At 51.1% G+C, this 16566-nt stretch overlaps 2 protein-coding genes across 3 annotated transcripts; one reads left to right on the top strand and one right to left on the bottom strand.

Annotated features, from left to right (window-relative positions):
- The first annotated feature begins 7485 nt into the window (after nt 1-7485).
- l(2)10685 (5-methylcytosine rRNA methyltransferase l(2)10685) lies at nt 7486-11115 on the top strand. 2 transcript variants are annotated; one of them, XM_011141379.3, is made up of 9 exons: nt 7486-7875; nt 7972-8154; nt 8217-8592; nt 8713-8895; nt 8967-9253; nt 9931-10055; nt 10160-10297; nt 10387-10536; nt 10817-11115. In XM_011141379.3, the coding sequence occupies exons 1-8, from the start codon at nt 7786-7788 to the stop codon at nt 10526-10528; spliced, it is 1524 nt and encodes a 507-aa protein (XP_011139681.1). In that variant the 5' UTR covers nt 7486-7785; the 3' UTR covers nt 10529-10536; nt 10817-11115. The 2 variants fall into 2 exon arrangements, with proteins under 2 accessions (XP_011139681.1, XP_011139680.1); XM_011141378.3 differs by having other exon boundaries at nt 7488-7875; nt 10887-11115.
- Nucleotides 10556-15885, bottom strand: MFS3 (major facilitator superfamily transporter 3). The gene is made up of 9 exons (XM_011141380.3): nt 15611-15885; nt 14075-14316; nt 13584-13817; nt 13423-13510; nt 12927-13156; nt 12691-12840; nt 12487-12619; nt 11187-11428; nt 10556-11037 (listed from the first exon to the last, which is right to left on the bottom strand). Exons 1-9 carry the CDS (start codon nt 15633-15635, stop codon nt 10858-10860), a joined length of 1524 nt encoding a protein of 507 aa, XP_011139682.2. The 5' UTR covers nt 15636-15885; the 3' UTR covers nt 10556-10857.
- Between the last annotated feature and the right edge of the window lie 681 nt (nt 15886-16566).

Below are 16566 nucleotides of genomic sequence, written 5' to 3'. Positions count from 1 at the left end.
GCGGAGAAGCTCTGCAAAATTCGGTGAAAGCCATTCCTCATGAGAGTCCCGTGAAAGCCAGCCTGAGGCCGCCGCGACTAGGGCGAGTCGCATCCCTGTAATCTCCCACGTCGCTCTTCGCGACCGACCGCACAGATTTCGACGTTTCTCATCATGGCGAAACAATCGCCGTCCGTCAAATCGCACCTGCGCGGCCAGGCACGCGCTCATTATTCGCCGTCCGGTTCTGTTCCGCGAGGTCCAGGTACCTCGCGCTCGCTCCGCGAGGAACACGCTCGGTTTCGGGCCGGTCGGCAACACGCCTCCCGCTGGCTGCGGCTACGTACTCGGGGTGGTTGCAACAGGTTGCCGCCACCGTGGCCACGGCTCGCGATTGCCCATGGTGCACGCTGGTCCCCCGAACATCGCGCGGACGAGCGTGCAATTATGCGAACGCCTCCTCCTGCGCGAGGCCGAAGTCGAGGGCGGCCGACTCGGACTCGCGCGGAATCTCCGCGGGGCCGGTTGTTCCAACTTCTGGTCAGCAAGTCACCTGATAGTGAAATCATATGTCTGTTTTTGTCTAACCGACTTTAATTAATTAATTAATTTCAATTACTTTAACCGTCTGGGGTTCCATCCCATCGGAATGGACCGATCGCATTTATCAGTTCTGATCAACGACAAGTGCAATCCGATCAAATTCCGTTGAAATAACCAACCGAGGTTGACCGAGATGTTGGTGGAAGTAACGGGCATAAGTTGAGGGAAAAACAAAGACAAACGTATGATTGAACCATCAGTCGACTTACCAAGAAGTTGGAACAACCGGCCGCGAGAGAAGCCGCGCGCCAGCCGACGCCTTTGATCGCGCGACCTCGCGCGCTGCTGCTGTCTCCGCTCAAGTACGAAATTCAAAGTCCGCTTCAGAGGAGAGCCGCTCTCGTACATATTACTCCGGATTGCGACAGCGAGGAACGAGCGGGCGAGAGAAGGTGAGCCGCGCGGATTGGCCGCGCCGGAAATTATTGTGGCGCAACAGCAGTCGCCGATTTCTATCGCGCGATAAGCGCCATGATGGACGACGATAGACTCGCGCACGCACTTGTTTATCTCCATTATCGCTCGGCGAGTTCCCGAAATAAGGGCAACGCCTCCTTGAGCAATCCCGCGCGCGCGCGAGCGCGACGAGTTTTAAGTGGCAGCTCGCGCAGCGGGGGAACGAGGACCCGCGGCGTTAACGGTCCCTAGGATCATCCGGAGGACAGCCGGATGCGCGTCTCCCAGCGCGGCGAGAGTCGATTTCGCAACGACTTCGACGACGACGGCGACGGCGATGTCGTTTTCGTGCTTTGGTAATGCGCGTGGATGCATTATTTCCTGTTATTATTGCCGCTAGTTTGTGCGGCGGTACGGAGCGCGAGTGTGGGAGAGGGAGAGAGGGAGAGAGATAACAGCTTATCCGTGGGAAGACCTCGTGCAGGAATGCCACGTATTTCTCCCCTTCCCACGCGCCCCCTTGCCCCTTTCCGCCGGGAGAAGTCGAAAGACGCCGCGTCGAGACACGAGGCGTCGCAAGGTGCAACCCCGTGTCGCTCGGAGAGAAACGCGCCGCGGCGGCGGCGGCGGCGGCGGCAGGAAGAGGGGGTGGCAGGGGGACGGACGGTGGACGCGCGGCTTGACGTAATGCGGTGTGGGAGCGGCGCGCGGAGGGTCAACGTCCTCCCGTTTCCCAACGACCATTGTTCCCCGTCCGCATCAACCCCGTCCGGATGAGGGCACGTTCTTGTCTCCCGCCCCTCGCGGAAGTCGACTGACCGCTCGAGGAATCCACGTGCTGCGGGCACACTCTCTCTCTCTCTCTCCCTCTCTCTCTCTCTCTCTCCCCCCCCTCTGTCTCTCTCTCTCTCTCTCTCTCCCTCTCTCTCTCTCTCTCTCTTTCTCTCTCGTCTGCCCTCTATTGTGATTTAATTTCATTAATGGAATACAGAAGGCGGCGGAAAGCGCGCGCGCGAGAACGAAGATGAATGGGCAGAGCCCGACGGAGAACGTCGTCTCGACGACGAGGCGCAACGAGATAACGAGATCCCCGAGAGACCGCGTCAACGTTCTTCCCGAAGAATGCGCTTTTCAATTTCGACACGTGGTGCGGCGGGGTGACGCGCGCGCGCGCGCGGGACACCTTCCCCGTCCACGGGCCAGGAGGACACGTGCAGCGTCGCGTCGCGAGCGCGCGAGCGAGAGAGAGGGAGTGACAGAGAGAGAGAGAGAGAGAGAGAGAGAGAGAGAGAGAGAGAGAGAGAGAGAGAGAGAGAGAGAGACAAAGACAGAGAGATCTATGAATTTCGTCGAACCCCATTCCACGCGCCAAGGATCGGAGGAGCCCGACTGAGCTCTCGGGTGATACCGTTAAACTGACTTCCGTCTGCCCACCTACCTACCTACCTACCTACTTTCGTCCTCGTACATCGTCGAGAGGAGAGAGCCGAGCGAGAGAGCTCCAGCGAGATGGAGAGAAACGGAGATAGGGAGATGTACGCGCGAAGAGAGTGAACGACAGAGAAAGAGCGAGGGAGAGAGGAAGAGAGGAAGCCAGAGAGAGAGAGAGAGAGAGAGAGAGAGAGAGAGAGAGAGAGAGAGAGAGGTATCGGCCACGCGGAGAGCAGCTCCGAGCATTGAGAGATCGCGGAGATCGACCGAGGAAGTTGGCGTGTTTTCACGGAGAAACCGCGACCGGTCGGGGTGCTGTTGTCGCGGACGAGGTCGTCGCCGGCAGTCGCGAGTTTCCTCCGTGAACATTGACCCACCGTTAATTGGAGCTCGCGCACGTCGCTCTCCGCGGCTATCGGGCTACCGATGCTTCTCGCTTTCGGCGAGACGGACAATCTCGACGTGCTCGAAGGTGGTACCGCGTCGCGAGTATCTCTAGCCGCGCGACGGCCGAGCAAACATGAAGAGAGACTACGGCGGAGGGAGAGAGAGAGAGAGAGAGAGAGAGAGAGTCGGGCATGTGGAACGGGTCACACCCTCCGGGTCACATTATTGCCGTGCGCTGTACACGTACGCACGTGACTCGCGTCGCGAGTCTCAGGGTCGACGCAAGTGGGTTGGCGCGTTCTCTTGGCGCGCGGCGCGCGGTCGTTACTGTCGTCCTCGTCGTGTACCCCCTGCTCGTTCATCGACCCCGGGGCGCGACGACGACGACGGCGACGGTGCTGACGACGACGCGAAGCGGCACGGCGCGATGCGACGCGACGCTACGCGACGCTACGGCGACGGGCAGCGGCGCGCACGCACGTGACATGACGTGGTCCCAGGATCGGACCGCGGCAACGGTAAATAAGGTGTCCTAAACAGGAGCGTCCTGACCGTCGCTTTTCGCGTCGACAAGCTTTTGTCCGTAAACGGCCGCGGCAGATCGAAAGAAATCAAGCGTCTCATTGTTGGCGTCTTTGAAATCCGCCCGACGTCTCTCTCTCTCTCTCTCTTTCTCTCTCTCTCTCTCTCTCTCTCTCTCTCTCTCTCTCTCTCTCTCTCCCCTTCCACTCTTTGCCCTCGCGCAATGTGTGTGAAAAGCCGCGAGTTTCGGGGTCAAAGAAGACGCCCCTCCGACAACCCTTTTCTCGTGTTCCGTCACTCGTCCCGTTGGGCTTTTTAATTCGACCGTCGTTCGCTGACTTTTCTCTCGTGCGAGCACGTAATTTCACGGGCTACGCGCCACTGCGACATTTCCCTCTTTGGTCTTCAGGGTTGGCCGCAATTGCGTGCACACGCGGCGGCTCTCTCGTGGCGACCGTCCCGTCGGTTTTCACTCGCGGCGATCGAGCGGCTTCGACGTCGCGCGTTCGAAATCACATGCGAACGAGGTGGCGTCACGTGAGACAGGCGGGGATCAAAGGTCGCGAGGCGGCAGGAAGCGACGGTATTGTGCGCCGGATGTCGTAACTTCCGAGTCCTTTGGCCCCTGACGTCACTCCCCGCGCTGCGCGCCGTTCGCGCGCACCCGCTCGATCGGCCCGAATCGGCGGCGGCGACGGCGATCTCGCCGCGCCGATTCTTGCGCCGCGTGTCGCCAGCCAATAGTCGCGTGCATCACCGTCGAATTAGCCGCGTTACGCGAGACCGCGCTCGCGAGCGTTCTGCTGATTCCACGACGAGATACGCGTGTCGATACGATCGGCCGGTCGAGTGATGCACTTGACCTTAATTGTTCAAGCGGACGCAGGACGCGCGTCGCAGAAGCGAGCGACGCGACGCGACGCGTCGCGCGAACGCCTCGTTCGCCGGCTTGGAAATCGCGACCGAAGACATCGGCTCGAAGAAGAAAGAAAGAGAAGAAGAAAGGAAGAAATAAAAGAAAAGAGAAGCGGAAGAGGAGCTCGGAGCTCCCCGAGTGAGAGAGATCTCTCGAGCCGAAGATCGACTCCGGTCTCGAGATGGTCGTTCACGAACGATGCACAAGTAGCGAGCGCGCCCCATCGCGCCCTCCTCGAGCGGAGGGCGGTAGAGAAAGGAAAAGAGAAAGGGGAGGAAGAGGAGGGAGAGGGCAGGGATAGATGTAGAGAGCGAGAAAGACAGAGGGAGAACGGGGGGGAGGGCAATGACAGAGCGGGAGGGAACGAGCAAGAGTCAAGGAGCGAGCAAGAGAACGATAGAGGAGAGGGGCGAGGGAGGCGGAGGACGTCGCGAGAGGAGAGGAGGAGAGACGACAGAGCGAGAAGAAAGGACGAGAAGTCGAAGAGAGCGAGACGGAGGGAAAGCCGCGACGCGCGATCCAAGAGGGAGAGAGAGAGAGAGAGAGAGAGAGAGAGAGAGAGAGAAAGAGAGAGAAAGAACGCGCGCGAACGAGAACAAGAGGGGAAAGAGGAGAAGGAGGAGGGAGAGGGAGAGAGAGAGTATAGTCGTCGTGAGCTCCTTACAGTGCATTGCCTTTACGAACCCCCCGAGTCCCGTCACACCCCGTGCCCGCCGCCCTCCCACCGGCGCCCCTCTTCGCTCCCCTCTCTTCTGTCTTTCTCTCTTTCTCTTCGTCTCTCTCACCCTCGACAGATCGCGTACGACGTGTCTCTCATGAAGAGATCCACGAAACCAGCTTCGCCGTCGAGCGATTCGGGTCGTCGAGGCTCGCCGGGAGGGCGGCGGGGGATGAGGGAGGGGGGAGGGGGAGGGGAGGGGGGAGTCGCTCGCTGGCTCGCTGGCACGCACACTTCGGCGCGTCGCGAGGGGGTGCGAGATGATGTGCTGCGAGAACGGTGGAGAGAATCGCGTCCGCGTCTCGGCTACTCGACGAAGGAGGATGCTCTCCTTTCGGCGGCGCGTTCCCGACAGCGCGAATCCGCCGGGGGACTTTCACCGTCGGCTGTTTCGAGGGTTACAGGGTTATCGGCTCGTGCGCGGCGATGTCGCACGATCGCGCGTAAACACTTGAGAGAACGGTATTATCTTGAGAGGCCGCGCGCTGGTACCCTTCTCCCTCTCCCCCTCCCTCTCGTCCTTCCGAGAGTATCGTCCTTCCGGTATCACGGCTGTTTCCGCCGTCTTCGTTAGACGAGCAACCCCGACAGCCTCGACGTGGTCGCTCACGCGGAGGACATCGCGCGCGGCCCTCGCGCCGGCGCCGGCGGCAGCGGCCGCCGACGACGCGCTATCGCGCGAGCGTACGTTTCACAAAGCGCCCCGCGTCTCGTCTAAAATAGGCTCGCTACGCGCAGGGACTTTCGAAACAGCCACGTTTCACATGCCGCCGCCTCCGCGCGCCTGGAGGGAGACTCGGATGTGCCTCCCTCCGCGTACCCCGACTTCGCCGCTCGCCGTCCGGTCAACCCCCCTTCCTTCCCGTAACCGCCGCCGCCGCCGCTCGCTTGTACGTTCGTTCTAGCTTCGTAGCTAGCTAGCTAGCTCGCTCGCTCGCTCGCTCACGAAGCGCGGACCATGTCGCGACAAATACGTCGCTTCCTCGTTGCGTTGACGTTGATAACGCACGCGCGCGCGCGCGGATGGCGAAACGGCGTATTTACCTGTTTGGTTTCCTGAGTCGTCATGGTAAGCGCCGCCGCCACCGCCGCCACCGCCGCCGCAGCACGCTGAAAGTCCATTCGGTTACGATCCCGTGTCGCACGAGGAGGCAGGAGCGGCGGGAGGGGACAGCCGGAGCCAGAGGAGTTCCTGTAATAGAAACTCGAGAGTCATCCTCGCTATTTATAGGCGTTTCGAGGTGTTCCGATAAGGGCAGATCTCTCAAGGTGCGATCGTAAGATGATGATGATGATGATGATGATGATGATGACGACGACGACGACGACGACGACGACGACGACGGTGATGATGAATGAACGTCGAAAGACGAGTGGTGGTGTCGAGCGCGACGAGCGGGCGCGCGGACAGGTGTGAACAACCTGATTTAACTTGGAAACTTAATTTACTTTCATGGAGGCCACCACTGTACTCGCGGGGGCAACCACCTTGTACTCTCCGCTGCCCCTCCTGCGCCCCTCCGTCCTAAATTCAGCATTGCGCGAGATCAACAATGCGACAAGAGCCGAGCGACGGCGAACGAAGGAGAGGTGGCAGGCGGAGAGGGGCAGGTGGAGATTAGGGTACGCACCGCGCGGGACTTACAGTCGGAATTTCAATGTTACGCGCGACTCTGCGCGCCCATGCGTAACATGGCGTTCGCGAATAAATCGAAGCGGACGCGCGCGAGCTGGACAAACAATAACAAGCCGCTGTACCTCACCCGCCGCTTCATACGTACGGGGACAGTGAGTGCCTCTCTGTCGCTCTCGCTCTCGCTCTCGCTCTCTCTCTCTCTCTCTCTCTCGCTCGCTCGCTCGTTCCGTCTCTCTCCCTCCCGTTCATTCTCTATCGCGTTACGACGCGCGGAATTGGAGAGAAGGATAAACAAAAACGCGCCGGGTAGTACAGGTAGTACCGTAACTCATGGATTCGCTCGCCGCTTCCCCACCTGTGCGCGTCCGTGCGGTTCACGCCCTTCTCTCTCTCTCTCTCTCGCTGTGCCTCGCCGTTGCTTCTCTCCTCTCTCGTCGTCCGCGTGCCCGCTAACGGTGAATCCGAAACGTGCGCGCGTGATCTCTCTCCGTTGAAGTTGGGCGGTCGAAGGGAGGACGACGAACAATGAGCAGCATCTAGTGATGGCGCGCAACTTTATCCGCGACGTGCCGAAGGCGCGACCGGCGGACAGCTGGAGCCACCTGGCGGCGACGGACTGAGTGAGCGTGATGGAACTTTGTGGGCGATTCGAATTGTTGCGAGTACGAGTTTGAAGGTTTTATGGAGGAGGGAAAACAGCAGGCGTAGGCACGTTGCCACCGACGAGTATATTACCTTGTCGGTGACGTAGCGAGGATTCGCTACGTCACCGACATGGAATTAATTCGCGAAATAACGGGTCTGAGGATCTGTGCTCTGTGTATATTTGTTGTAAATTTATCACTGTTATATGAAAGTCTATAATTATAAGTTTAACTGGAAAAGGATAAACTTTGTACTTGGAAATGTGTGATCTTTCTGAACCAACGTGATAGTTATACATTTGTTAAATTGCTAAATCTCGGCTAAGAATGAACTGTAATTTTAGCCAAGACTCGAATCACAATTTACCGAGAACCAAAACAGAGACATTCTTTGTGAATTTCTAGAATCGCATTCGATTGTACTCGTCGAATTACACAAGATGGCACTATTTTCGAATATTTGCTCAATTTTTAGTTTTGAGGTTATATTGATGTTATGTCCGGCGACAAGAATCGTTAATTTAAATATAATAATTTGAAGTGATATTTGTTTATGAGAATGGCACGTTCGTTTAACATACTTGCTGCCAAAGAATTAATAAGGATTCAGATTGCTAGATATAGTAAGAAAAAAGAGCACTGGGTGAGCGTTTGTAATAATATTTTTATAGTAAACACTAAGTGATTGTCACATCTATGTATCTTTTATTTATTTTATTTCTTTGATTGTTGTATGTAGGCTGTAATTAAAAGGAAAAAAACAGCGAAGCACGTGGCGCTGAAACACTTTGACGAGTTTTATAGTAGTGTTTATAAGAAAAAATGGGAAGAGATAAGAACTGCATTATTGGAGGAAGATCACAAATACATGGCTGTTGTAAATAGCTTTAGTGATATAGACCGCATAAAAACAGAATTAGAGGTATGTCTATATTGCAGTGTATTAAACATCGAGTGCTTCTACTGATATGTTTTCACTTTTAGTCATTAGGTGCTATGAACTTGAAAATGATATATCAAGCTTATAAGGCAGAAATTGATGAGAATCCATACAAACCAAATAAAAAAAGAAAGAAGGAAGATCCAGCAAAAAGCCTGGAAATGGGGTCTGTGATTTCAAATGTTCAGATGAATATAAGACAGTCACATTATCCTGCAGATTACGCAGTAAAACCTACAGCTATAAGTATAACGGAAGAAGATGAGGATATTGAGCAAAATCGGAGTAAACTACAACCTGTGTCATTGAAATCTATCGAGGCAGATATGAATGAAATAAGTTTGGACACGAATCGCATTGTGAATCCCACTGTTGGTTTGAACGGATTGTATGAATTTGTACCAGCTACACAAATTAAGGGTAAACACTACCGTATATCTTCCTATGTCTAGAAAGTGATCCCAAGTCTTCTCATTGTGATTCTAATTGAAATTCTTGTATTTAAGTTTATTCGACGCAAACTTATTCCTTTTCCCTCAGGTCTGGAGGATTGGGTATTAGAATCACAACACTATGACTACTACAATCAAAGTTCAGATTTTTCAGTGAATGTTGAGCCTGAGCCAATATTAACTTTTCCGGATTATCTCAACGTATACACGTTCGAGGAGAGCAACAACACCAGATTTCCAGCACCTAAGAAAGGATCCACAGATGTTCTAAGTCAGTTTTTACCTATTATCGATTATTAATCTCGAAATCTCTATCTATATGATAATGATTCTGTCATACAGATTACTATCTTTTGGATGGTACCTCTATACTACCGGTGCTTGCTTTGGACTTGCAACCCGGTGACTCCGTGTTGGACATGTGCGCGGCTCCCGGTGGGAAAACACTTACGATACTTCAGACATTGATGCCACGTTTGCTGGTCGCGAACGACGCACAGCTATCTAGAATGAAGAGAATACACAATGTCATAAATCAATATGTAAACGGCATTGGTCAATGGCAAGACAGGCTGTATGTGACTCAACATGACGCGAAAACGATCAGTGATAAAGATGTCTATAACAAGGTGACCTTCTTTTCTTACCTTCTCATTCAACAGTTCATTGAGTTACAATTTAGTCTAATATATACACATATATATACAGTCTATATTATACATTGAATCATGTTATTTGAAAGTAAAAAGACTTTTTGCCCTTGAGTTAACTGACACTGTACGTTAACTCGAAATGTTAACGGATTGTTTGGGGTCACTTAGAAATGTTTTATTCGCCCAATTTGGATATCTACTGATTCGTCACTTTTATCAGTTTCAAAGTTGCGCCATTACGTGCGCTTTAATCGCAAATCAGATGTGTATTTCATTCTCTATTATTCTTTGATATAACAACGCATCGGACAAAACTTTACTTTGTAATGTGACTCAAGGATGAATCAGAGGAATTCCTTTGTCCTCCAGTTGCGTAACTGGTTACCGAAGTAGATTTTTATCTCTATTTATCTACGATGAGTACAAATTCTGGCTCCGGTGACGAATTACTGAAAAATGGAGATCCAAATCTGAGCAGACTGTGATCACAAGAGTCGTGTGAGACAAGTGAAATTTAGCGCTGAATTGTTACAGCATTGAATAAGTCGAAAGAGCAAGGATCAATTTGGAAAACATAGAGAAGACGGTTGATCCTCGAACAAAAGAAACGAACAAAGTATCTAAGCCATCGTCACTAACGGTTATCCTTGCAGATTCTAGTGGACGTACCGTGCACCACAGACCGACACGTGCTGCATTCCGATGAGAACAACATCTTCAAGTCAACAAGGCTGCAGGAGAGATTAAAGATACCGGAGTTGCAGGCGGGCATTTTAACGTGCGTATAATAATCGACGTATAATAATCAACGTCGTAAATACGGCGTCGTAATGCGGACGTAAACGTTCATTATTAATAGATCTAAAAAGTTTGACGTTGCAGTAACGCGCTGAAGATAATACCGGTTGGCGGCACGGTCGTTTACTCGACGTGCTCCCTCAGCCCCATTCAGAACGACGGCGTGGTCGGCTTGGCGCTGAAGCAAGCCTGGGAGGAGACCAATTCGATTATGATCGTCAAGTAAGAGCGTCTCTTCACCTGGGAAATTCGGTCGAAGAAATCATATCTTCCGCAGTGGCGGGCTAACAATGTATCCATTTTTTACACAGGGACATGGGGAAAGCATTGCGTCCGTTGAACTGCCTGTACAAGTTCGGCAACTTCGGCCTGAGGTACGGCCACATCGTCATTCCTACGCTCAAGAACAACTGGGGACCCATGTACTTCTGTAAGATCGTGCGGGAGCGGTAGTAAGGCAGGTGAGTAATCGCGAGTTGATGGAACTTGGCAACGTCATAAATCTTTTATATAGATTCGTTTCTACATAAATAAATAAGTATTATTCGCTTTCATACAACAATCATATCCTGATATCTTGTTTCATACGTGTTCTGCGAACGTAAGTACTTGTTAACTGGAGCATTTGAACTGCGCACATGTCTGTGCACTTCTTCGTGTCCGACAAAGAGATCAATAATAAGACAATGAACGTACAAGATCCTTCGCGATGAGAAAAATGTCATAAATAATGAATTACAGACTAAGTCGCGGCGCTCGACGTGACGTTCCTCTGCGTGATTCTATTTCGCCTTGTTGATACATTTTAAAGGCGTCATCTGATCGCACGTCTCCTCGTCCGACAGCCTGGTCTTGTTCCATGGCTGCTCGTTGCCGCTTCCGAAAATAGTGTAGACCAATATCTCGATGGTATACAGAATGACTGTTACAAGGAACACGATCCTCCATGCTTCTATGGTTTGCTGTGAGCAACAGGACGATTCGAGTACCGACTACTTTTGATGTTAGCTTATTGGATTTAATAAAAGGGAGAAAAAGAATTTACACGCTCTGGAAGGCGATCCTCCACCTTTTTTTTTTTTAACTTGAGAGATCGTTTCGTTTTACTCACGTTTCCCTGAGTCAGTTTTCCCACGAATATCGGCACGACGAAGCCAGGTATGGTGGCGATGCAATTCGTCATCGCCACCAAGGTACCGGCGAAGTTTGGCGCTATGTCTATGTGGTTCGCCAAGAAGCCGCAGTACATGCCGCCGATGCAGGCTACCGCAATCGTCATCAGCACGACCGCCAGGACGCGATTGCAGCCGACGTACGACACGCCGATCAAGCACAGCAAGGGTACGAGGGACGCTGCGACGGAGAAGTGCATGAGTAGATTGGGGAAGCAACTTTAACCTAGTTGAAGTAACAGATTATACAGAAAGCTACGTATCAATATATTGATACGTACGTTAACCCCTTCCGTAGCAGAGCAAAATTCAGTAAAATGCACTGAAACCGCCCCGAAAAAAATGACGGGGCGGATTTTTTCAATAATTTGTATACTTCAGTTTTTCTGGTCGCTGAAGCCGAATTTGAGGTCAAAACATAGAAATTCAAAATGGCGTATAGAATATGGCGACTAAAATATTTAAAAATGCTTAATATTATAAATAAAAGTAATTGGTCATTTCTCAAGTCACTAAATTAACGATTTTTATATAAAATCGCTCTTAACGCTCTTGCTGCTCGCTACGTGACTGACTCGTTCGCTGCTCGCTCTTCGTCGTACATCCTCTGTTTTTTTGGTACTACCGAACACTCGGATTCCTTTAGGCGCTGCGGTCAAACGACGCCGAACGTCGCGCGAAATCCATTGATGACGCCGCTGCCCTGTTCTAACGACGCCGATCCCTCCATCGGACGCCGCGGTCTCTCCTCAGTTTCTCCCTCTCACCCTTTCTCACTCTCACACATCCCGTGTGTGAAAAAAAAATTTACAATTTTCCGACATTTTAATTTGATTATAGTTTATATTTATAGTTTTATTAACAAATTATAAAAAACTAAGTTGAAATTCGTAATCAGCGACGCAAAAAATACTTGATAAAAATTCTACAACAATAGTTATTACACTTAAAATTCCATACAACACGAAAATGATCTGGACGCACCGGTGCGTCCGTGCCACGGAAGGGGTTAATTAGATTATAGAAAAAATACTAATTGAAACACAAGGAATAAAAAGTACAGATTAGTCATTTATAGATTAGAAACACGAATTCATATAAATTAGCAACACAAATTAATTAGAACCACAAATTAAATATAAGTTAATAACACACATATACATGTGTAAAAAATTAGGTCGTTATACAAAAGATTTAAGAATTGACCTTCCCCAAAAGATTGACTCTCACTCAACCTACCAAACAGAGTTCCGATCTTCCTCGACATCGTCACCGAGATCAGATCCTTGTCTTGCATGACAGCTAACGCCTTACTGAGAACCATGGTGAAGACCCACATGCATAGGAACGGCATGGAGGACAGTCCTGCGTTCTAATGAACGAGCGAATGAGCTATCGATCGTTATGATTGAATCACGCGTTAGTCCAAGTCAGCCAACCTACCGAGCTCATGTCGAACTTCAAGATCTGATTCATGAAGGTAGGCAGTTCGATGAGCAGCATGTACCAGCCGAAGTTGTTGCAAAAGTGCGCGATTAGGATCGCTATGAACGGTTTGGAGCGTAACACTTGCCCCCACGGGACCGGTAATTTCTGCATACGAAGATCACGAAAGGTAGATCATGGAAGGAAACGACGAAGAATTCAGAGATGAGGCGAACAAGCGCTCTAGAAAGTACCTTCTTGTGAACGTCCTGCTTGCTGTGTCCTAAAGATGTCATGATGTAATTCCTCTCCTCTTGGCTGATCAGTCTCGACTGCTCCTCCGGGGAATCCTCTATCATGAGCCACCAGGCGACGCACCAGATCAAACAGAGTGCGCTTTCCACGTAGAAGATGAACTGCCAACCGAGACTCGCGGCTAGCAAGCCGGACAACAAGATGGAGATCACGGTGCCGAGTGCCGTTCCTGAAAAATGCAGCCTCATCGATTCGCTATCTCTTCAACGCTGGAGGCTTTACGACTTGTCTGGAAAATTCCAGGAATCGAAGTGTCACGGGTAGAGACATCGCGTATGAGGAATCGCGAGTGTCGTGACAATTTACGTTCCACAAGTATAGACCTCGACTGGATCGAGGGGATTGAAGGACGGTGGGTGTGGCTCGGTGGTAAGTGCGGGACACTCTAATTTCTGGAACTTGAACGACACGTCTGTAATTTACGCGCGTCCTTACCCGCGTAAACGATCGACGCGATGATGCTTCTTTCATTCGGCGGCGCCCACTTGGCGATCATGACGTGCATGGCGGGAAAGGAGACACCCTGTAATCGCAGGAAGTTACAATCGCGCAACGACAGATCAGGACGTTCATGTATCTAAGATATTATTACTGACTCCACCGATTCCCTGAATGAACCTCGTCGCTATGAAGAATGAGTAATGAATCTGCGCCGCGATGGGTGTCAATAAAGACGCCGCGAGGTTCAGCAGAACCGATCCGTTCATCACCCATCTAGCCGACCAGAGTTCCGCCATTCTTCCACCGGGCAACAGAGACACCATGTAGCCCCAGAAGTAGGCGGACAAGATGAGACCTTGAAGAGACTCGTCCCATACAAACGGACCATCCTGGAGAGTGCGACGATGGCCGGACATGGAATACATTTTGAATCTTTTTTCTTCCTTTTTAACGATGCTCAAACGATGCTCAATTTTATGAAAATAATTCGACTCTCTTAAATTATCCCGTTTTGTTCTTTTTTTCTTTCAAGTTCTATCACAGCCTTGTATATCGCGTAAAATTTGTATTATATTTTTATTTTTATGTTCCATTTGATTAAGATATTATTTGCATCATTTTTAACATACAAAATATCGTCACCCACCTCGACCGCGGTCTTCGCGACGCCCGAGGTACCGCAAACTTCTTCCGTTTCTCTCGCTACGGTGCTGCTGTTGGCCTCCAAGTCGTGAGACGTGGACAGTTTAACGGCTGTATGGTTCACCATAGCGACGATCGCCACACTGACGTTGACTTTGAAGCCGTAGAGAATGGCGAGACCGATGGATCCCATCGTGGCCATCACGTACCGAACCGGGAGCAACGTCTTTCTGCCTTTTCCCGCAACTGAAAATATAGATTCGCGACTAAAAATAGGCTAATCGGCAGAAAGTTGCAGTCTTTGATGTAACTTTTTGCTCTTGATACCAGATGAATGCATTTTCTAAACGAGGAGTCTCGCCAACGAGGACCTCCGGATTAAACCTCCGCCGTGGCATGTTACTTTACGTTTCATCGCAAGACTGAAGATTTCCAGGAGTAACTTAATAAATTCCGTCTTCTAAAAATAGAACGCCGCGCGACGACGTGCCGCTCATCAGGACGACCTACGTTCGACCGCGCTCTCGAGTCTTCGGCTATGATCCTTTCACGAAGTACGTGATCAGTTGCACGCGCGGGATTTATCGCCCGTCTAAAGTAATCGGATTAGATGACATGTCGAAAACTTCAACAACAAGCTGATGTTTGCTCAATTGGCTCGGTCGTGAGCTCATGCAACTTTCACACAGGCATTGTCGCCGACGATGAAGAAGCAATTTCGGAAGACGGACTTTCCCGATTCGCGTCGGGGATTTTCTCCTTCGGACCTTTCCTCCGTGTACGGTTTGTCGTCAGATCGATTTTCGACGCTCTTTCGATGGCGCGGCTGAAAGATTATTTTAAGAACGGCGTGAGGTCGCAAGACATGCGGGCTGTCGTTCCGAATGCATATCATCCTGATGCAATTCCGGGCTCCGATAACGATCGCCATACTGATCGCCTTCGGGTGGACTAAAATTCGTCGGTATCGGTATGGAGGAATTTGGACAGCTTCGCAATTCGCATACCTGACGACCAATGACGAAATCGCGTGGAGAATTCTCATATGCCAGACAATCGTCGTAAATGCCGCCGGTATTTGCAAAGAGTTGCGTCAGCGGAACGCCTACGAGGCACGAGGTGAACAAGTATCGGAGAATCGATTCCAGAAGAATGAGTTTAGCGAAACTCAGTTTGCGAGAAAATTGACTGGGAGCTCTGAGCGGATCACTCGGCAAGATCGATCTGGAGTAGAGGACGCGCCAAGGTCACGGAGCAGACCTTCGGGACGAGTCGCGTTTTGTGAAAAGATCGTACGGTAAAATCACGAGACCGCGGAATATGTTTGTTTTTCCATTCGACGAGTAATTAATACATACCGTACGAATAATTGATTACATCTGGCCGTCGCAAGATTCGAATTTTCGAGTCGACCGCTCACGACGCTGCGATGAAGCATCATTTTTCTTTCGGATAATTCGCGTGTAATTAAATGTCACTTCTCGAGAATTCTATCTCTTTTGCAGAGTCGGGAGATCAACAGAAAAAACTCGTCACTCACCGTGCGGATTATTTTCCACAGCCATCGCGACGTTGAAGAGCGTCTTCTTCGACGGTGCCGTCGCAGTGTCAGAGGTCTTCCTCGGCGAGAAAGAAATTCGCGATTGACGACGAGTGCTTGTACTTTGAAGAAAACCCTTCACCGTTTTGTTTCCCGTTCATTCCGCAGCATCGCAAAGTCTCCCCCTTTCCTTCCTGTCGCGATCCTGACGCGACGCCTCGTACCTTCCGTTCTTTTCCTCCTCGTCACGAGAGCCGCGTGCCACTGACGTGAAGCGAGAAAGCCGGAGCGCGATTCTCCGAGGGATGCGGAGCGTGCGCCTTTTCTATAAACGCCGCACGCACGCGTGTGCGTGCGTCATGGAGGAGGACCGCGCGAAATGTGCGTGTCGCCGCAGTCATTGACACGGCCGCCGGCGGGAAGGAAGTGCAGGGGATGCGGTTGCGTCATCAGCATCCCTCAGGATTTCCGAGGAGTTTTTTCAGCGAAAACGTCGTTGCTTTTTTATCAATCGGACGTGTACAGTGCAAAATAAGTATAAAAGTCCGCGGGACAATTCTGCACCTCGAGATAAAAAAAAGTGTCCTTTTCTCCCGAGGTGTAGAATTCTCAGAGTGTAAGGAGACCATTCGCGCTTGAATCCTTGAAAAGCCCCACGAGAGCGAGAATTTTAGCTCCGAGTGTACCTTGTACCTTTGCCTTCATTCGATCTCGATCGAATTCGCAGACCACGAAGGTCTGCGCTCGGTGAGAAAAGGACTTCTCTGCTTCTTTTCCGGCCGAAGTGCAGAATTTTCAAATCGTCTTGTTTGCTAAAATCTGCTAAAAGTTTCACGAACGAGAATCCTGCTCGTAGCTTCTGGTGCGTGACACTTTTATTTCCAATCAAACGTTCCGCAAGTCGCGTTTAATTTCGGCCCACCCTGTCCTCTCGGCTCGCTTCGCGCTCAACGTTC

This window comes from Harpegnathos saltator, unplaced genomic scaffold (genome assembly GCF_003227715.2).
Source record: "Harpegnathos saltator strain DR-91 unplaced genomic scaffold, Hsal_v8.6 scaffold9, whole genome shotgun sequence".
Lineage (NCBI taxonomy): Eukaryota > Metazoa > Arthropoda > Insecta > Hymenoptera > Formicidae > Harpegnathos > Harpegnathos saltator.
Note: the sequence above shows the minus strand (reverse complement) of the source record. Positions and strands in the feature narration are given on the sequence as shown.